The sequence below is a fragment of the Rhinoraja longicauda genome, chromosome 9 (assembly GCF_053455715.1).
Source record: "Rhinoraja longicauda isolate Sanriku21f chromosome 9, sRhiLon1.1, whole genome shotgun sequence".
Lineage (NCBI taxonomy): Eukaryota > Metazoa > Chordata > Chondrichthyes > Rajiformes > Arhynchobatidae > Rhinoraja > Rhinoraja longicauda.
This window is the reverse complement of record NC_135961.1, coordinates 41,623,436-41,645,379: the sequence shown is the minus strand read 5'-3', so window position 1 is coordinate 41,645,379 and position 21,944 is coordinate 41,623,436. Positions and strand designations below refer to the sequence as shown.

At 42.3% G+C, this 21,944-nt stretch overlaps 1 protein-coding gene across 7 annotated transcripts in view; it reads right to left on the bottom strand.

Annotated features, from left to right (window-relative positions):
• The window catches only part of LOC144596672 (latent-transforming growth factor beta-binding protein 1-like), a 289,705-nt gene that overhangs the window by 76,440 nt on the left and 191,321 nt on the right, over positions 1 to 21,944 (bottom strand). For all 7 annotated transcript variants that reach the window (XM_078405313.1, XM_078405317.1, XM_078405316.1 and 4 more), the window contains 2 exons: positions 9,015 to 9,140; positions 551 to 694 (listed from right to left, as the gene is read on the bottom strand). In XM_078405313.1, the coding sequence (XP_078261439.1) occupies positions 551 to 694; positions 9,015 to 9,140 (270 nt within the window). The remainder of the gene's footprint in view (positions 1 to 550; positions 695 to 9,014; positions 9,141 to 21,944) is intronic.

The following is a 21,944-nucleotide window of genomic DNA, read 5'->3' as shown; positions in this document are numbered from 1 at the left end:
GTACAGAGGATGGGTTGGAGTACCCAGGTAGGATAACAAGATGGAAAATAATACTAAATCTCTTATCAGGAGTCAGAGATTAAATATGCAAACATATCTTATTCTTTCAGGACCTTCACTTGATATGAAAGGAAGCAGGATTTGGAGCCATGCCATCACGCTATCAAACAAGAACTCAGCAGTGTAAAATGGCTGGAGATATTCTTCACACAAATGCAAAGTGATATCACTGTCATTCTCTAGGCACATTTCAGAAGTATGTGCTTACGATAATAGCCTACTGTTATTGCAAAAGGTGCTTCAGTGCCAACAGAAACATAAGTAAAAACTGTTCACTCAGCTTTCAAATCAAGCCCGCGGTATCTATCCATAACAATATTTCAGCCATTATTAAGTGTAGTGAAACCATATATTACAGTCTGGGCTAGGTGTTAACATGTAGAACACAGATCCAAAGAAAATCTTTCCAAATGTTCCTACTTGCCTTTGTCCCCCTCCACCTCCCAAAGAATGCATCACAAAGAAGATAAAGTTACTGTATTCTCTGTACCTGATGGGCGAGGGAAATGGCACTCCCCGGTCGTCGGGTCAAATTCCTGGATTTCATCAGCACAGAAGCAGAGGAAGGAGCCTTCCACGTTTTCACAAAGAGCCGCTGCACACACTCCACTGATCATTTCGCATTCATTTACATCTGGAAATTATCGCAGCAACAACATTAATGGGGTGAGGGACTAGCCCACACACAGAGCACTGATCCATTATAACAATTCAAGATGGACTGAAGTTACCGCTGCAGTGATGAACTTAAAGGCAATCTCAGCTCTAACTATCACCCTCACATACAGCCTTCATGTTACTGTTTCAATACCTCTCAGGTCAAACTCTCTGTTAAATAGTGGGGATAGGCACTTGGAATATTTTGAAAACCTTATAACTCATCATAATCTAAGCCCAGTGTAAAATAAGGTGGTGGTGAGAAGTTATCCTTTTTTTTGACATAAAACTCCTAAATCTTTCTCACAAGAATGAAAGTGACATTCCCTGGGGGAACTGAACTTCCAGATCTTGGATTAGATTCAAATATCAACTTTGAAAAATCTGGTTACTGAAAGATGCAACCTCCACAAGAGGTCAACAAGGACCCAGGGCACATGTGCTTCCTCTTCCCAGCCCACCAAGGCATAGACCCACCAGGTGGTCATCTGACTTAAACAAAAACTACCAGCCCCAGCACACACGTTGGGTCAGAGTGCATGTCTGTTTGGGATTTTTCTTTCTGAGGACTATCAACACACCCACCACAAAAGACCACCTAACACACTTGGACATGGAATTATCACCAAATTGCTTGCAGTAACTACATTCTATCACGTGATCACGTGAACAGGGGCCAAACAGAAATCTGACAATGTGGTGGTCGGTCTAATATTCATTGCAAAACACTGATTTTAACCAACATTGATGAACTCATCTGATTAACAGGTAGGTCATGAATATAAGCCAAGCATAGATTGCAGATTCAGCGGATATGGAGGGTATAGCAGGGAATTTTGTGTTATACCCGTGCCCTGTATCTGGCTTTACTCAGATATACGGACACAAAATATAACAGCTTGTAGATCAGTGGTGAGTCTATCAAACAAGTCAGTTTATTGGAGGCCTTAACAGTGCACACTGTGAAACACTTTGGGTTCTCTCATAGTGTTTCCTGGTGTGCACTGTTAAGGCGTTCAATAAATCGACATTTGATAGGTTCACCATTGCTCCACGAGCTGTTTTATTTTGTGTCTGTGAGTTATGCTGTTTCCTGTTTTTTTAGCCCAATGATCAAAGAAGTGCGTGGAGCTTTTATACTTCATTTCAAGCCATATTAAGTGACAAAAAAAGGACACAAAGTGCTGTAGTAACTCAGCAGGTCAGGCACCATCTTAGAAGAATATGGATAGTTAATGTTTTGGGTTGAGGTCCTCCTTCAGACTGGCCCGGCTCACCGTCCGGCGCGGCCTGGAACATGGCAACTTCAACAGCCTGACCGCGGGAGAAGACGGCAGGGGAAGAGAAAAAAGACATTCTGGCCTTCCATCACAGTGAGGAGGTGACTGGAGGAGACTCACTGTGATGGATGTTTCTTTTTTATTTTTATTTGTGTTGGTTGTGGTTGTGTAATTGCGTATTTTATTGCTCTTATTGTTGGACTGTGGGTGACGAAATCTCGTCCAAAAGACTTGTTTTTTGGATGACAAATAAAGGTAATTCTGATTCTGATTCTGAATTCTGATTCTGCTGAGTTACTCCAGCACTTGGTGTCCTTTTGTATATTAACCAGCTTTGGATCTGGGGATGCCAAATTGAAATATTTTCTTTATGCTATGTGACTTGGAGCTGTGGAGAAGCAAAGGGGATTCAGGTGTCTGTCACTCAAACCACTGCATAGGTAGAAAAATAAATCAAATCGCCGATGGAATTTTGGTCTTTTCTCAATGGGAACTCAATTCAAATAGGTGGTGGCAATTCATCAGTTGCATGAAACTTTGCTCTGACCCGTTATATGAGTGCAACAAGTAGAACATAGAATAGAGCGCAGGAATAGCACTATGACCCACAATGTCTGTGCCGAACATAATGCCAAGATCAACTCTTATCAGCCTGCATATAATTCATGTTGCTCCATTCCCTGCATTTCCATGTGCCTACCTAAAAGTCTCTTAAATGCCACAATCGCTTTTGCCTCCACCACAACCCCCTGAGAGGTTGAGACAATGGCATTGCCATGCAACTTGCACCTTTGTGCTTCCATGTGATCTTTCTAGTGTGATCTTTCTCCAAATGTTCTTGAAATAATTGAATATATTGTGGGAAATGCCAGGCTGTGCCAGCCAGGGTAATTATAATTATACAAGGCTTTAATGAGACCATCCGTGTGTTTCCATTCATGTGCAGTTTGTGCCTCTGGAGGAATATTTGCTTGCCTTTCATTGCAGGGCCATTCTGCCCTTCTTGCCTATTCTAGCTTTCAAAAAGATTATGACTGATCTTGTACCTTAGCCCCACTTATATGTAGTGTACAAGAATACAGTTGGTGAGACCACATCTGGAGTATTGTGTTCAGTTTTGGTCACCTTGTTAGGAAAGATGTTGTTAAGCTGGAAAGAGTACAGAGAAGAGGATATTGCCAGGACTGGCTACAAATGTATTCCTTGGAGCGCAGGAGGAGCGCTGATCCTATAGAGGCGTATAAGATCATGAGGTGAATAGATAGGTAACATGCACAGAGCTTAGTTTAATTTAGTTTAGTTTAAAGATACAACATGGAAACAGGCACTTCGGCCCACTAAGTGCACGGCGACCATTGATCTCGCGTACACTAATTCTATGTTTAGTTTCAGTTTACTGGTGTGTGTACAGGGAAAAGTTATTTTGTTGCATGGTATCCAGTACCGAGGGCCACGTTTTCACACAGATGGTGGTGAATGCCTGGAATAAGCTGCCAAAAAAGATAGTTGAAGCAGATACTATAACAACATTTGGACAGGTACATGAATAGGAAAGGTTTAGAGGAATATGGGCCATGCTATTGAGGGCGTGCAGCGTAGGTTTACTAGGTTAATTCCCGGAATGGCGGGACTGTCATATGTTGAAAGACTGGAGCGACTAGGCTTGTATACACTGGAATTTAGAAGGATGAGAGGAGATCTTATCGAAACGTATAAGATTATTAAGGGGTTGGACATGTTAGAGGCAGGAAACACGTTCCCAATGTTGGGGGAGTCCAGAACAAGGGGCCACAGTTTAAGAATAAGGGGTAGGCCATTTAGAACTGAGATGAGGAAAAACTTTTTCAGTCAGAGAGTTGTGAATCTGTGGAATTCTCTGCCTCAGAAGGCAGTGGAGGCCAATTCTCTGCATGCATTCAAGAGAGAGCTAGATAGAGCTCTTAAGGATAGCGGAGTCAGGGGGTATGGGGAGAAGGCAGGAACGGGGTACTGATTGAGAATGATCAGCCATGATCACATTGAATGGCGGTGCTGGCTCGAAGGGCCGAATGGCCTCCGCCTGCACCTATTGTCTATTGTCTATAGTCATGCGCAGGCAGATGGGACTAGTGTAGATGGGGCATCCTGGTGAGGATGGGTAAGTTGGCTGAAAGGCCCGTTTCATTCCACACCCCATCTTTCTCCGGGAGAAATGAGTCACATTTCACAAGTAAGACTGGAAAGACATACTGCTCTTGCAATATCACTGCATTGATCTGTAGTCCGTAGCATAAAGCGCTGAGTAATGAGGATAATTTACAATTGATGGACTAATGATTCTTCCTGGTTAAAAGGAAGTCAAAGAACCTTAAATCATGTATTAAAAAAATGTGTCGAAGGAACACCTGTGCCACATAAGGGAATCAAGAGGACACTTTGGAGTGAAATCAGGAGGAACATTTTTCTCTCAACTTTGTATAGAAATCTGAACATTGCTCCTGAAATGACTGTAGTTTGCATCAATGACTGAAAGAATAGATGTGTGTTGGGTGAGGGCCTTAAAGAGATTTGGGATCACAGACAAGTGAACCCAGTTCAGGTACAAGTGATGCAAGATTCCAGTGAATGGCAGAAAGGCGTGAATGGCCTTTCACAATAAGTTGTGAAATGCGCATGTTGATAGGAAGGACATTATATCTCCACTGTGCACTCTCCTCTGTAAGGCAACTTTCATCCCATCAGTCAAGGCACAACAGACAGCATTGGAGGTCGAGATGAATGGTAAAGAAAGGAAGGACATTGCTGGCAGAATTGTGAATGATGCACTGCTGAGCTCAAACAGATGGACTGCTATTTACTCCACTGAATTATATTCTAGAGTACATTTATTTTCCGTTAACGGTTAATGCCACCTAAGAGGCCCTACATTTCCAAAACCAGCAGTCAACAGCAGAAGATCTTCAGTTTGTAAAATTACAGCAATAAGATCATCTATTCTTGGCTTAAAAATAGAGCAATAAATAGGCTATTTTGGGCTTGCCATTAAAGTTTAAATTGACCCTGGCAGGTCATATTACACTGCTTCTGATGTGTGTGTTACTGCATGCCACACAGAGACTGATATGGACTGATACTACTTTAAGTACTCTGCTATCATAATGTTTCAGACCGAACTTGGAGGAAGTCCAAAGCATCAGTGTGGCAGTAGGCTATTTGGCCCAACAGACTGTCTGGACATTCAGAGAGAGAAGGTTGATCTAGCCTAACTCCTCGTCTTCCTGCAGCCCCCCCCCCCTCAATTCCCATATCTCCTAATCCCTTAAGAAACCGTCAATCACCAATTTAAAATGAACAACTGACCAAATATGAATTTGCTATTTGCAGACAAGAATTTCAAATTCCAACCACTCCTGTCTGCAGAACCAGTGTAACTGTTTCCCACGTTAGATCCTTAGTCATTTGAAAGTTCAATCAAAGCACCTCTAAGACCTGGATGCCAACCAATGAAGCTAAAGTTCCACCAGATTAGTGAGGATGGCAATAAAGAAAGGATTGGAAATAGGCACAAAGTAGTGATATTGAGAGGGCATCAACTGTAATATTATGAATAAGATAATTATGCATAATTGTGCATGTTACTGTCCAAAAATAACTCATGAGAAAATGCTTCTTTTAAACTACAGGCTAAGATGGCATTGTGGCGCAGCTGGTAGACCTGCTGTCTCACAGCTCCAGTGGGCATGTTTTGATCCTGACCTTGGGTGCTGTTGTGCGGAGTTTGCACATTTTCTCTGTGACCGCGTGCATTTCCTCCAGGTGCTCTGGTTTCCTCCCACATCCAAAGCTGTGTGGGTTTGTAAGTTAATTGTCTTTTGTAAATCACTGCGAGTGTGCAGAGTGGATGAGAAAGTAGGACAACATAGAACTAGTGTGCAAAGGTGATCGATGATCGGTGTGGCCTCAGTGGGCAACGACCCAACTCTCCACTCAACTACAGGTTCCAAGACTGTAATTAATTTATTTCACGCTTAAGCCATGGAAGGCTTCAGGCAGTGCTGGAGAGGTTTAGACATATGTTTTTGAAACAAGCACAGCAGCTGTGAAAGATTTCCATTTTTGTCTGTGACCCTCTCAGTTGGTCTGCTATTTTTTTGGGCAGGTGCTTTCTGTCTTTGGAGAAAATTCTGACCTCAATCATCTTATTTATTTGAAAGGTGGTGCCCCGTGTCAGCCTCAGTGCAGAGCAGGGCAGGGGCTATGAACTTCCCAAGATGAAACCCCCACTTTTACGGGCATTTCAAAGTCTCTATCTGGGTACTCCAATCATTCTAACTAAGAGTTGTGGTTTGTGCAGTGACACACAGGCAAAGTACTGATCGACACTTCAGTTGTACCATGTTCCAGAATGTAATTGGAGCACTGGGATTTCTGACTTGAGATATATACATCTTGACAGTGCGAGGAGTATTTAGCCAGTTAAAGCAGTTTTTTTCTTTAATAGTCTGCAAAACGAGCCAAATGTCTACAGAGCTTTTTTGCTTAAGAAGGTATTTTATCAAGCCACGCAGAGTGTGCGTATTAAACGGCAGACAGTATTTCCGGCTATAGGTATTTTGTGGTCACCTATTTCTCAGCCGAGTTAAGTTCCAGACTTGTATTTCATCCTTACAGATTTACATTTTAATCTCTTCTTTTTAACAAATAAACCCAGCTTTCACATTGGATTAATTATGCTCCATAAATGTCAGAAAGTAAATTCCATTTGACGAGCTGTAGCAGCAGCTGCAGCTAGATACAAATTATCACCCACTTCATGTGTAATAAGCAGGTTCTTTTTTTTCCCCCCCTAAAGTATTCGGTTTCTGTAGCTTTAAGATGGCTTTTAAGATTGCTGCACTTCGCCTCATTGCCAAAACTCTTCGCCAAGGCCAATATAACCGAAGAACTGTCGTCCTCTCACAATTTTCCAACAGCTACGTTCTGAGAGAAATGATTTGATCTTGACCTGGATGAGACGCTGCCAAGTTACAGATGTTCCTTATTCCCCCCACGGGCGATGGTTTGGAATGGAAAGATCTGTCAGGATTCCCAATGGCAATGATCACTATCAAGGCAAGCTTTACTCTACCATCTGCGATTGACCAAGGACATTGCAAAAGCATGTGTACGGAAGATGGATACTTGGGCCAGATACTGGAGATACAACGTGTGCCGTGCGGCAGCATCACAGCACAGGCTCACCAAGCTCATACTTAAAACTAACATCAATTGCCCTTTGTGAAGAGAATGCCAAACTTGTACACCCTCTGCACATTCAGTCTTTCCTAACGTCACTTCTGAAAGGAGGAGTGTTGCTGTGCTCACCATGCTGCCGGCTAGCACCCAGCTGAGCAAACTCATGCCTGGTTTGTGCTTGGTTTGGAGACCACCTGTGATTGCCAGGTGCAGCAGACTGGCTGCAAGGGGAAACAGATGATCTAAGCTGCAGCCTGAATTCAAGCCTCAACAAGAATCTCAGTTACACTATACATCTTAAAAAAAGAGGATTATTGAAAGGGGCCAACTCTAATTTTTAAGAAGGAATGGGTGATGTTTCGGGTCGAGACTGGGGAAGGGTCTCGACCCGAAACGTCACCCATTGCTTCTTTCCAGAGATGCTGCCTGTCCTGCTGCATTACTCCAGCTTTTGGGGTTTAAACCAGCATCTGCAGTTCCTTCCTACACTAATTTTGAGACCCTGCCCCCCCCCCCCGGCCCCCCTACCCCCCACCAGTCCTTAACTCATTGACCAGAAACAACATTCTCCATGAACTTCAACAAATTTCCTCTTCTTTATTTTGAAAGCGGCAATTAACTTACTCCTTATCCTTTCACATTCCAGGGAAAACAATCCTAGGAGGAGTTATTTTGGCCGACACTGTGATGCAGTGGGAGAGTTGCTGCCTTACAGCGCCAGAGTCCCGGGTTCGATCCTGACCACGGGTGCTGTCTGTGCGGAGTTTGTACGTTCTCCCCGTGACCGCATGGGTTATCCCCGGGTGCTCCTGTGTCCTCCCACACTCCAAAGACGTGCAGGTTCCTGTTCATGACTTTGTAAACCCTCTGTAAGGTCACACCTCAGCCTCCTCTGTCCAAGTGATAATAAACCCTGCCTATCCAATCACTCCTTATAACTACACCCTTCTACTTTAGGCAACATTTTAGTGAATCTCTCCTGCACTCCTTTGTTTTGATAAAACATAATTCCTGTGGTTTGGCAGGCAGAACTGAAAACAATACTCTAACTGCAGTCCGCCCATTGTTTTGTACAACCGCAAATCTTGCTTTCAATGCCTGGATTTATGGAGACAAAGATACCAATTGCCTCTTCACTACCCTGTCCACAGGTGTTGCTGCTTTCAGGGATGTGTCAAGTTGTATCCCAACGTTTCCCTGCACATCAACATTGCTACGGTCCCTGCAATTCATTATACCCGTCCTTACAGAATTTGACCTTCCAAAGTACAATATCTCGCACTAGTCTGAATTAAATTGCACCTGTCAATGCTCCGCCCAATTTCCCAACTTTTGCATCTCTTTACCTTGAAACAAGCTTCTTCATTATCTGTGACTTCACCAATTTCTGTGTCATCTGCAAATTTACTAATCAGTTCACCTACATTCTCATCCAAGTCATTTATATACGATAAAAAAAATCCTGGCACTGAATGTGTGGTAACCATTTATCCAAACAGTAAAGCATCCATCCATAAACACAACTTTCTAGCTCGTATAACCCAACCAATTTGTATCCAGTTCCCCAACATGCCTCGTAGGATCCTAATGCATTTACCTTCTTGTCCAGCCTAACATTGGGACCGTGTCAAGAGCCTTTCTAAAGTTTATATTGACAACATCTATCATCCTGCCTTCAGCAGTCTCCTTGATTGCCACCTCAACACATCTCAGTCAGACTTGTGAGACATCATCTCCCTTGCACAGGAGCTGCAGTTTAGTTTAAGGTGATAAGGCATCGTGTGGAAAAGAACAGGCACTCACCGACACACCCTCTTCCATCCAGTAGATCCTGATAGCCCTGGTCGCAGAGGCAGCGGAAGGACCCAACTGTGTTTTCACAGAATCCATGGCCATTGCAGATGGCATCACTCGTGCATTCATTAACATCTGCAAATAAATCAATGTAATGATCAGTCTAGCCCTATTGAAAAAAAACATGGTTGCAATGATAGACAGTAAATGATGGGAGTAAACTGGAGCCAAAGGCTGCAATATGTTGCAAGATGTGACTTGTTGATTTGTCAGGCTAAAAGTTTAAAATCCCTGCCAGAACTGGCATTGAATTCAAAATTCAAGGACACTATAAATATTTCTGTCCAACCTGACGAATCACAGTGAATGTAGTGAACTGGAGGCACATGTGAATACTTCTGTGTAGCAAAATAGCAGGATTGGGAATCAACATTATTAATTTAAATTGATGGCCAGTGGAACTTGTGGACTCACAGAAAATTGAAATGGCTATGGAAGAAACTGATTGATATTTAATAAACAAGTTAACTTAAGTGAAAATTAACTTTTCAGATTACTTTCTTGTCTCTGCAAGGAAAAAGGCAATATAAAGTTAATAAATAATGCAAATGTTTTAATCCTCAACAGTTATCTACACACAAAAATAACTGTGATTACATATATTAATAAGACATTTGCAGTAAATTAGGCATTCCATTTCCCAAGTACTACTTACAAGTGTATAAATGAGTTTATACGCCATATACAGATTGAGGGTGGCACGATGGCACAGCAGTAGAGTCGCTGCCTCACAGGTTCAATCCTAACTACAGGTGCTGTGTATCTGGTGTTTGTACATTCTCCCCGTGACCTGCATGGGTTTTCTCCAGGATTTCCGGTTTCCTCCACACTCCAAAGATGTACAGGTTTGTATGTTAACTGACTTGGTAAAATTGCAAATTGTGCTGGGTGTGTAGGATAATGTTAGTGTGCGGGGATCGCTGGTCGGAGCAGACTCAGTGGGCCGAAGAGCCTGTTTCCGCGAGTGTATCTCTAAACTAAACCAAAGATTAAATCCATCCACAGCAACCATGCCTCCCCTGCAGCTAAACCACAACACTTAATTCAATACAATATTGTAATGTTCAAGTGTAGGACAGCTCACTAGATCCTCGTGAGTAATAAAGGCAATCCACATGGTGGAGGCTTCCAATGGTAGATCATTCTTCAAGTTTCGACACTAAAATGCAAATGGTTTAAGCTGTGCCATTTGGCAGCAGTACCATGGCAGGAGATGCTCTCCGCAAAGTGCCTGGCACTGTCAGTGCAACAAACCTGTTACGTGGATTCTGGGTAAAGAATGGCTCAGTGTTTGAATGCATCAAGAAATTCCAGTAGGCAAATGCCAAATGTGAGTTCTTTCATCACAGCTAAGAAAGCAGCACTTTCTCTTGAGGCAATCGGTAGTGTCGTTGGTCCCTGCTCATTTTCTGAGGTCGGACCAAGCAGGTGTTTGCAGAATCAAATTGAAAATAAGTCCAAAAATTTATAGTTTAACAGTAAATGAAAATCAAAAAAATACAGATGCTGGAAATCTGAAATTAAAAACAGAAAATATTGGAATCACTCAGCAGGTCAGTTAACCTTTCAGTCAGAGACCTTTCTTCAGCTCTAACAAAGAGTTTTAAACCAAAAACAAACCAACTCTGTCATGCTGAGTGTTTCGAGCATTTTCTGTTCTTAGTTCTAATTCAGTCTTGCTCCATAGTAACATTGATGTGCACAAAAAGCTGGAGAAACTCAGCAGGACACAGCATCCCTGGAGAGAAGGAATGGGTGACGTTTTGGGTCGAGACCTCACCCCTTCTCTCCAGGGATGCTGCCTGTCCCGCTGAGTTTCTCCAGCTTTTCGTGTCTATCTTCAGTTTAAACCAGCATCTGCAGTTCCTTCCTACACATAACATTGACGTGTGATTGTTTTAACATTTATTAAAAGCACTGTTCTCCAGTTGTTCTGGGCAAGGAAAAATCCACAGTCCGATACATTATGAGTGAGATCGTCGCATTTGTATTCTCAATATCAATTGCCCTTTGGAATTCATTCCACCTAAAACTTGAATAGTTCCTTACCCATCAGCATGTTATGTTCTGCTTCCAAAATTCATTACTTGAAAAATAAAATGAGTATCTAAGCAAATACTGTACCTTAGGACATAGTCAATCCAAAACTAACTACAATATCTTTTCACTTAAACATTCTGCTTACAATACTAGCTGTAAAAAAACCCCAAGGTAACAGAGTACAGCAGCATTAAATCTCCCCGCCATCCATCTCCACTGGTCTCAAGTGTGCAACTGAGGAATGGTGCAAAGATTTAGTCAGGAAATTTACTGAAAGGTGGGAGGCTGAGGGAGGTTGGGGGGCATTCAAGGCAGAGCACTAAAAATCTCTCTCTTCCTGCTTTGTCATAGCAACAACATGTGTCTGCCTACCTCCTTACCTGCTAAACGATGGAGCACTGGAAGAACAAATATAAAGGGAAACAGGAAATTACAGATACTGGAATCTTGAGCAAAAAACAAAGTGCTGGAGGAACTCAGCAGGTCAGGCAGTGTCTGTGGAAGGAAATGATCGGGCAATGTTTTGGGTTAGGGCCCTTCCTGAAATGTGACAAATATCCTGGATTTGTAAGACCAATCGTCAAATATCAATACAATGCAGCAGCAGCTTTAAAGTGGTGAAAAAATCCACTATTAAAACAAAAACTGACAAGGAGCAACATAAGGAGATATTAGGTAAATGACTAAACATTTGACCGAAGAGAGAGATTTTCAGAGACACCTGAAAGAGAGGGAGGTAGACAGATATTTAGGGAGTGAATTCCAGAGTCAAGAGCCTTGGCATTTTTAGTATCGCCAGCAGTGGTGGATTTGGGGATAAACTGGAGCCCAGAATTAGAGGAAGACAATAGACAATAGACAATAGGTGCAGGAGTAGGCCATTCGGCCCTTCGAGCCAGCACCACCATTCAATGTGATCATGACTGATCATTCTCAATCAGTCCCCCTTTCCTGCCTTCTCCCCATACCCCCTGACTCTGCTATCTTTAAGAGCTCTATCTAGCTCTCTCTTGAATGCATTCAGAGAATTGGCCTCCACTGCCTTCTGAGGCAGAGAATTCCACAGATTCACAACTCTGACTGGGAAAGTTTTTCGTCATCTCCGATCTAAATGGCCTACGCCTTATTCTTAAACTGTGACCCCTGGTTCTGGACTCCCCCAACATTGGGAACATGTTTCCTGCCTCTAACGTGTCCAACTCCTTAATAATCTTATATGTTTCAATAAGATCCCCTCTCATCCTTCTAAATTCCAGTGTATACAAGCCTAGTCGCTCCAGTCTTTCAACATATGACAGTCCCGCCATTCCGGGAATTAACCTAGTAAACCTACGCTGCACGCCCTCAATAGCAAGAATATCCTTCCTCAAATTTGGAGACCAGAACTGCACACAGTACTCCAGGTGCGGTCTCACTAGGGCCCTGTACAACTGCAGAAGGACCTCTTTGCTCCTATACTCATCTCCTCTTGTTATGAAGGCCAACATTCCATTGGCTTTCTTCACTGCCTGCTGTACCTGCATTCCGGAATTCAGGAGTTGACAGTGATAATGGAGATTACAGAAGCAGGGACTAATTTGAAAACAAGAAAGAATCCTTGAAAACCACAGGAGCAAATATATGTCAGCGTGCAAATGTGATGTGGAAATACAAGTGGAAATGTGTCTGGATCCAAAGCAACAGATTTTGAATATCTTCAGATTTACGGTGATGAATATCAGAGAGGCTGTCGACAGTGCATTGGAACAAACAGCAAAGGAACTGAGGTCAGGGAAGATCAGGCTGTGCTATGAAGGTAGAAACAGGTTTAGAAACATTAAAAAAACTTTAAACACAAAAACATAAGTAGTGCAAGAAGATCTGATTTTCTTCATGGATGAAATTATGTCACTTTGTCAATGGCACTTTAACTCTGACTCATGTGATTTATTGCTTGTAGTATTTGTTTTAAGACAATCATCTTTCATTTTGCTGTGAAGTGGATCCAACTTCTCATGAAAAGTAAAGGGGTCAGGATAAAATCAAACTGACCTCCAGAGTTGAATGTGCAACCCAAAAATATCTACATCTTCAGATGTAGTCCCGAGACAGCAGATATTGGTACCTCACTGCGTGGGAAATCTCACTGATCAGCACATTGGTTAGGGACATAAAAATATATGATTTTGCATCTGATGTTCCAACAGCACAAAGGCAAACAAAGATACGATTAAAAAATTCATTGGGTTAGCGGAATCATCACTGGAAAAATGAGCCAATTCCATTCTCACTGATAACCGAGCACATAACGTATGCTGGTGCTACTGTGCAGTCCCAATGGGATTGCAGCCACGCTGGCAAATGTGATACACATCAGACAGGACATTGAGACTGCACCTGCCCACTTAGGGACAAGGTCCCATGGTCACTGTTACAGCCAGACAAGGGGATTTCTCCAGTCAGTCAACATTCATGCATTATCATTGCCTAGTCATTATATTATTGCAATTGGCAGGTGCGTGTTGTGTTGTGATTCTCATTTTCCTGTATTAGAGAAACCACTACAGGAGTAACTCGCTGGCCTAAGAACTTTCAAATGGCTATGAAGTGCTGTAGAAATTCAAACGTCTCTTTGCACACAGGCACACGGACCGAAGGAACAGTTTCCATGCCGTCTCTAAACTAAACTAAACCAAAACTAAAATGACAGAATAATTGATATGAACGAATGCATAGAAGAGATTGCACACAGCGAGCATTCAAACATGGATTCAGCTGCTGTTTCCTATTATGCACTGATGTTGAAATATTCAGAAGCACCAATATAAAACATTATACAGTAAAGCAAAGTCAGATGTGTTTACGCCCTTTGGCTCTCCATGTCAAAGGCAACCAACACGGCATGGTCTCCCGATTTAAAGAAGACCGCAGAAACAGTGCGGTGTGATTCTATTACTCTATTAGTTCTCCATAAAATAATAGCAATCATCTAACTTTATTTGCTATATTAAAAAATACTGCAGTAATCAGGCTCTTTACCATCACATTTCTGATAAATTCCATTGGATTTTCACGATTTATAAGTAGACTTGCAAGCTATAAAAGATTTTTACCTGCTTGGATAAAAGGTTCCATGGAGCTCATAAAAATTCCTTAGTTTGACAAGTAAACCAGAAACCAGTGTGGAATAAGTGAAATCCCATTGTGTTATTTTATCGATTTGATGCATAACTATCAAGCACAATCCCACTCACCCACTGACCATTCCGCTGATGTTAAATGACCATTGCCATGCATAAACATCATGAGGCAGAAATTCCTTCCATGGTAGTTTTTATGAAACTAGTCAGCATGACTGTACGGTCGCCAACTAAAATGATCAGAAGGAGCCTTTGTGATACTTTTTCCTCTGAAAGGAACCTTAATTTTTTTTTCTATGTCTTCACAAATGATCTCATCTTCCATAATGAAGGGAATGTTCTGCAAGGACGCTCAAAAACAACACAAAAATGTTTTGCATGCACAGGCCACCATCGGCTTATTAAATCAAGTAATGTTGATCCTAGGCCCAAATTCACATCTTTTCTACATTAATCAATTTTGGCCCAATTTGACCACTTCCGAAGGAATTATTAATGTATTTCAGATGCATCTGTAGCAGAGCTGCAATCCTGTCCAGGGCAGGATGGAGTCTGTGCATCTGCTGTTTCCTGGGGAAGGTGGGGTGGTGGGGAATCTTGTGCACAAGCTTACATCTTCTGAAATTGCAGGAGTAAAGCTGTATTCCTGCATTGTGATTTTGGTTAGTGCTTGATGTGGTAATTCCCCATATTCTGTAATGAGCTCCTCTATAAACTCCAACAGCACGCTGACTCGTCATAGTGCCATACAGCACATAAACAGGCCCTTCAGCCCTACTGGTCCAACCTGACCAAGATGCCCCGTCTAAGCTGAGGGCTGCCAATATTGGCTCTTTGTTACAGAATTGGACTGCAACTGGAAGTAACTACCCTTTCTGTTAGAAAATAACTGCAGATGCTGGTACAAATCGAAGGTATTTATTCACAAAATGCTGGAATAACTCAGCAGGTCAGGCAGCATCTCAGGAGAGAAAGAATGGGTGACGTTTCGGGTCGAGACCCTTCTTCAGACCCTTTCTATGACATCACCAATTCTGGTTCAGTGACATCCCACCTATTCACCTCAATGACAAGCGGAAGGACAGGGAGGATAGGAATCACTTGCATTTGAAAGAGAATGGGCTAATTAGGGACAATCAGCATGGCTTTCTCTGGGGCATCTTTTAAGGAGATGACAAAGGTGTTGCTGAGGGTTGGCCCTGAATGTTGTCTACCTCGACTTTAGTAATGCATTTGACAAGGTCCTCATGGTAGGCTGATCCAGAAGATTAAGATGCGTGAGATGAAAAAAGCATATAGTATGTAGTATGTTTGCCTTCATCGGTCGGGGCATTGAGTATAAAAGTCAAGAAGTTATGATGCAGCTTTATAAAAAAATATGATTGGACTGCTTTTGGAGATTGTCTGATTGCCACATTACAGAAAGGATACGGAGGCTTTGGAGAGTGTCAGTAGACATTCAACACAATGCTGCCTGGATTAGAGGGTATTAGCTATAAGGAGTAAGGAGTAAGTAAGCTATAAGGAGAGTATTAGCTATAAGTGGTTGGACAGACTTAGATTTTTGCCCGCTGGAGGCTGAGGGGAAATCTGCTAAATACTTGAGCTTTGAGTAGAGAGGGCGAAAGTTTAATGGATGTGTGCAGGACAAATTCCTCACACAGAGAACGGTAGGTGCCCAGAACGTGCTGTCATGATTAGTAGTGGAAATAGATATGGTAGTGGCATTAAAAAAAAAATTCAATTGGTATGTGAATATACAAGGGACTGACGTGATAAGGATCATGGTAGAAAGTAATTAGTTTAAGTTGACATCATGTTCATTTCGCACATTATGACCTGTTCCTGCGCTGTACGCTTCTATGTTTTATGATATCATTAGAAGAGGCTGCTCTGCTCACTGGTGATGCCTATTTTACAAAGAAAGATGGAAATTCAGTTTAAGTGCTGTGCAGAAAAGAAGCAGATATCAACAATTTTTGATCCATTTTATTTAAAACGTGAGGTCATGCTATTGAATAGATTGCCCCGAAACCAATAATGTCTGAATATTTGAACCATCCCAAATGCTCTTCTTTGACCTAACTAACCCTGGGTGGAAAAATAACATTTTATTTTCCATCTCTGGTGGTTCCTCAAGGTCAATAAATGACCTCCTCTCACCCAAAAGATGATAAAGTTGGCTGGGATTACTAGAAATATATCAAAAAATAATTTAATTGATTGAGAGCTGTTACAGTTTACTGTTTTCCCAGATCATGGAAACGATAGTGGCATTTAACAGGATTTCAGATAGGCACAAGTGCAAGGAATAGAGGGATATGGATCATGTACAGGCAGATGAGATCAGTGTAGCTTGGCATCATGTTTGGCACAAACATTGTGGGCCGAAAGGCTCGTTTCTCTGCTGTCCTGTTCTATGTTCTATGAAATAAATATTTTTATTGTTTTCGGGAAAACAAGGATAAGGAATCATAAATGTAAAATAAGACTTCGCCAATCGCCTCCAAAGTTAGGAAATGCCAGCAACTAAAACAAGACAGAAAAATAGAAATCTTTCTCACAAAAAGCAAAGTCAATATTTTTGCCACATAAATATACATAATCAGAATGGTCATTGTGCCCATTGTGTCTGTCTATGCCAGCCAAAAGTGACTCAGTTCAGATTACTGCAATTCTTCCAGCTACAGTATTAGTCCACAGCCACGCAAGTTGCAACTCTTTAAATGCTCATTTATATTAAAGGTGGTGAACCTTTCTGCCTCCATCACTCTATCGGGCAGCAGGTTCCAGCCCTCACTGATCTTGGCAAAAGAAAGGTCCAGCACAATCCAAATCCTAACAATTATTCTAAATCTACATCTCCTGGTTATTGGGCTCTCTACTAAGGGAAGTACTGTACATCTATCTTCTTCAGCTTGTTTAGGACTCTCACAGGTTTGAATACCTCACTAAATCACACCCCAGTTTCCCTTGTTCCAAAACAAGCATCCATCCTTCATCTAGACCATCTCTTTCAAAGATTTAATTCTCCAGCCCAGGTTAAATTCCTCATAAATCTCCTTTGCAGTCTCTTTGGTACGAATGTTAGGAGTTCAGACATTGATCATCCCATGGTCTCAATCAATGATGGTTAAGGTTTGAGAGCTTGAATGGCCTTTTCCAGTTCCTACTTCAGCGTGACAGAGTGCAATGTGGCCAGATGTTGTAAGAAATCTGCTCTCTCCTGAAGAGGCCTGCACACCAAACACAGAATTGGGCTATGTGAAACTTCATTGCACTGTTGGCTAATTTCACAGCTATTTTAATGGATCTTCACTGATATAACTCCAGCTGATAGAATACCAGTGTGTTCAGGGTGGAAGGAGTAGCCAGAAACAAAGCAGAGAAAGAGTATGGGTTGGAGGAAGAAGAAAAGGATTAAAGTGAGCACCTCAATGGGTTTTGCCGCAAAGCTGCTACCACATTATACGGAAGGACATCTGGATCGGCAAGGCACAAAAACCATGCCTGAATTTGAGCCAGGGCAGATCTTTAACTCTTTAATTAAGCTAATTTAAGCCGCTTTCATGTTGGTATTTGTTTTGGTTGGGTGCCAGGAGACCGTTGTCCAAGAGCCAGCTCCTAATGTTTACAATAGTAAATGGTGTTCCTTTAGGAAGCCGATTCAGTAACACAAGTGTCACTAACTGGCTCATAGACATTTGGTTTCCAGGTCAACCCAAAAAAAGGCAAGATTTAGACAGTTGGATGAAGATTGTGGTATTTCTCCCAGTTCTGGAATGAATTTCAGTCATCAGGAATTGGGCAGGTGCAATGGAGATGAAGGATCACCAGATTGATATTCTGTATTACAAGATACAGGGAAAACACAAGGATGTTTCCAGGCTAATGACACAGAAATGTCCACAGCAGTAATATTCGATAAGACTGATGTGTGGTTAAATAGGGAATCCCACTCATTGTTGTCACGGATAGACGGCACCACCAGGTGCTTCCACTGCTGTAATCTATACAGAATCGGTTGATGTAACATGAACTTTAATACTTGCTATGAAAACAATTGAGGGACATTATCATGTGATGGTAGGAATTTGATTTCAATTAGCCACCACTTTTCCCGTCTTAAAAAAGGGCCTAGATTTTCTGCACGCCTCATTGACTGAGTTATTGTGCTTTGTGACTTATTGAGACATTATTGTGATATTGTGACATTCATAGGAAAGCTAGAGAAAGTTGGTGAACATAGAACTAATGTGAACTGGTGATCGATGGTCGGCGTGGACTCGGTGGGCCATAGGGACTGTTTCCTTGTTGTATCTCTAAACTGAAATTGAAAAATATGAACTAGAAGCAAGAGTAGACAATCTGGCCTATCAAGCTAACTTGGAGAGTGGTGGATGCTTGGATCATGCCGCTGTGGTAGTGATGGATACAAATACAATAGTAACATTTAAGATGCTTTTGGATAGGCACATGGATATGCCGGGAATGGAGGAATATGGATTACGTGCAGGTGAGGGAGTTACTTTAACATGGCATCATATTCGGCACAGACATTGTGGACGGAAGGGCATGTTCCTGTGCTGTACAGGTCTACGTTCTACATTCTAACGCTTCACCAACTCTGAGGGAAGACATTTGTCCTCATCCTCATCATAAGTATCACGTGGCATAGAAACACACTGCTGGCTCACCGTGCACATGAAGACCATTATATACCTATCTATACTAATCCCATTTACCAACACTTGACCATAGCCGACTCTGCCTGACAATTCACAGGCTCACACAGATATTATAGGACTACCTGCCTCGACCACCTTCTCGGGCAGTACATTCCGGATTGTAACCAGCCTCTCGGTGAAAACCATTCTTCAGATCCCCTCTGAACCTCACCTTACACTTATTCCTTCTGTCTTAGACACCCGTCATGAAGAAAGGTTTCCCCATTCCCTATCCTAATTTTGTATAACTCTATTAGCCCCTCACCCCCAGCCTCTACTTCAAAAGAAACAAACACAACCTACCCAGTCTCTCATCATAACTGAAACATTCCATCTCAAACACCAACCTGGTGAATCTCCTCTGTAGCTTTCCAGTGCAATTATATGCTTCTTGTGGTGTGACAACCAGAAACATAGAAAATAGGTGTAGGTGGAGGCCATTCGGCCCTTCGAGCCAGCACTGCCATTCATTGTGATCATGGCTGATCGTCCACAATCAACAACCCGTGCCTGCCTTCTCCCCATATCCCTTGATTCCACTAGCCCCTAGAGCTCTATCGAACTCTCTCTTAAATCCATCCAGTGATTTGGCTTCCACTGCCCTCTGTGGCAGAGAATTCCACAAATTTACAACTCTCTGGGTGAAAAAGTTCCTTCTCACCTCAGTTTTAAATGGCCTCCCCTTTATTCTAAGACTGTGGCCCCTGGTTCTGGACTCCCCCAACATTGGGAACATTTTTCCTGCATCTAGCTTGTCCAGTCCTTTTATAATTTTATATGTTTCTATAAGATCCTCTCTTATCCTTCTAAACTCCAGTGAATACAAGCCTAGTCTTTTCAATCTTTCCCCATATGACAGTCCCACCATCCCAGGGATCAATCTCGTGAACCTACGCTGCACTGCCTCAATTACAAGGATGTCCTTCCGCAAATTAGGAGACCAAAAGTGTACACAATACTCCAGATGTTGTCTTACCAGGCCCCTATACAACTGCAAAAGAACCTCTTTACTCCTATACTGAAATCCTCTCGTTATGAAGGCCAACATGCCATTAGCTTGTACCTGCACGCCAACTTTCAGTGACTGGTGTACAAGGACACCCAGGTCTCGCTGCACCTCCCCCTTACCTAACCTAACACCATTGAGATAATAATCTGCCTCCTTGTTTTTGCCATCAAAGTGGATAACCTCACATTATATTATACTGCATCTGCCACGCATCTGCCCACTCACTCAACCTGTCCAGGACACCCTGCAACCTCCTAACATCCTCTTCACGATTTACACTGCCACCCAACAACTTGCTAGTGTTGCTTCTAATTCCCTCTTCCAAATCATTAATATATATGGTAAACAGTTGAGGCCCCAACACCGAGCCTTGCGGCACTCCACTCGCCACTGCCTGCCATTCTGAAAAGGACCCATTTACTCCTACTCTTTGCTTCTGTCTGCCAACCAATTTTCTATCCATGTCAACACCCTACCCCCAATACCATGTGCTCTAATTTTACTCACCAATCTCCTGTGTGGGACCTTATCAAAGGCTTTCTGAAAGTCTAGATACATCACATCCACTGGCTCCCCTTCATCCATTTTACTTGTCACATCCTCAAAAAAATTCCAGAAGATTAGTCAAGCAGGATTTCCCTTTCATAAATCCATGCTGACTTGGACTTATCCTTTTACTGCTATCCAAATGCACCATTATTACCTCTTTAATAATTGACTCCAGCATCTTTCCCACCATCTGTAATTCCCTGTTTTCTCTCTCGCTCCTTTCTTGAAAAGTGGGATAACATTAGCTATACTCTAATTTACAGGAACTGATCCTGAATCTATTGAACATTGGAAAATGATCACCAATGCACTATTTCTAGAGCCACCTCCCTGAGGACCCTGGGATGCAGACCATCAGGCCCAGGGGATTTATCATCCTTCAGTCCCATTAGTCTACCCAATACTATTTCTCACCTAATACAAATTTATTTCAGTTCCTCTACCCCCCTAAATCCTCTGTCCTCTAGTACATTTGGGAGATTGTTTGTGTCTTCCTTTGTGAAGACATATCCAAAGTACCTGTTCAACTCTTCTGCCATTTCCTTGTTACCCATAATAATTTCACCCGTGTCTGCCTTCAAGGGACCCACATTTGACTTTGCTACTCTTTTTCTTTTAACATATCTAAAGACACTTTCACTGTCCTTTATATTCTTGGCCAGCTTCCCCTCGTACTTCATCTTTTCATCCCGTATTGCCTGTTTTGTTACCTTCTGTTGTCCTATGAAAGTTTCCCAATCCTCTGGCTTCCCGGTACTTTTTGCTGTGTTATACATCTTTTCTTTTAGTTTTATTCCATCCCTAACTTCCCTTGTCAGCCACGGTTGCCTCCTACTCCCCTTAGAATCTTTCTTCCTCTTTGGAATGAAATGATCCTGCGTCTTCCGGATTATGCCCAGAAATTCCTGCCATTGCTGTTCCACCGTCATTCCTGCTGGGATCCCTTTCCAGTCTACCTTGGCCAGCTCCTCTCTCATGCCTTCATAGTCCTCTGGACACAATATTTCAAACATGGCCAAATTAATGCTTTCTAAAAACAGAAATTAATGCTTTCTAAAAACTCTCAGCAAGTCAGGCAGCATATGTGGAATGAGAAACAAAGTAAAAACATCTAAAGAACACTAACACCACTTCTCTCGACAGGATGTGTGAAGCGAGTCACATTTCCATGCTAGGCCTCCTTTATAACTTATCCATATATTGTGACCATAACCTCCCCCAGTTTAGAACTCCTTAAACAGAGACGTTCTCCTTAGGGCGACACAGTGGTAGATTTGTTGCCTTAAAGCACCAGGGACCCGGGTTCAATCCTGACTGTGCAGAGTTTGTATGTTGTCCCTGTGACCGCGTGGGTTTTCTCTGGGTGCTCCAGTTTCCTCAAACATTCCAAAGACAATAGATTTGTAGGTTACGGGTTTATATGGCTTCTGTAAAT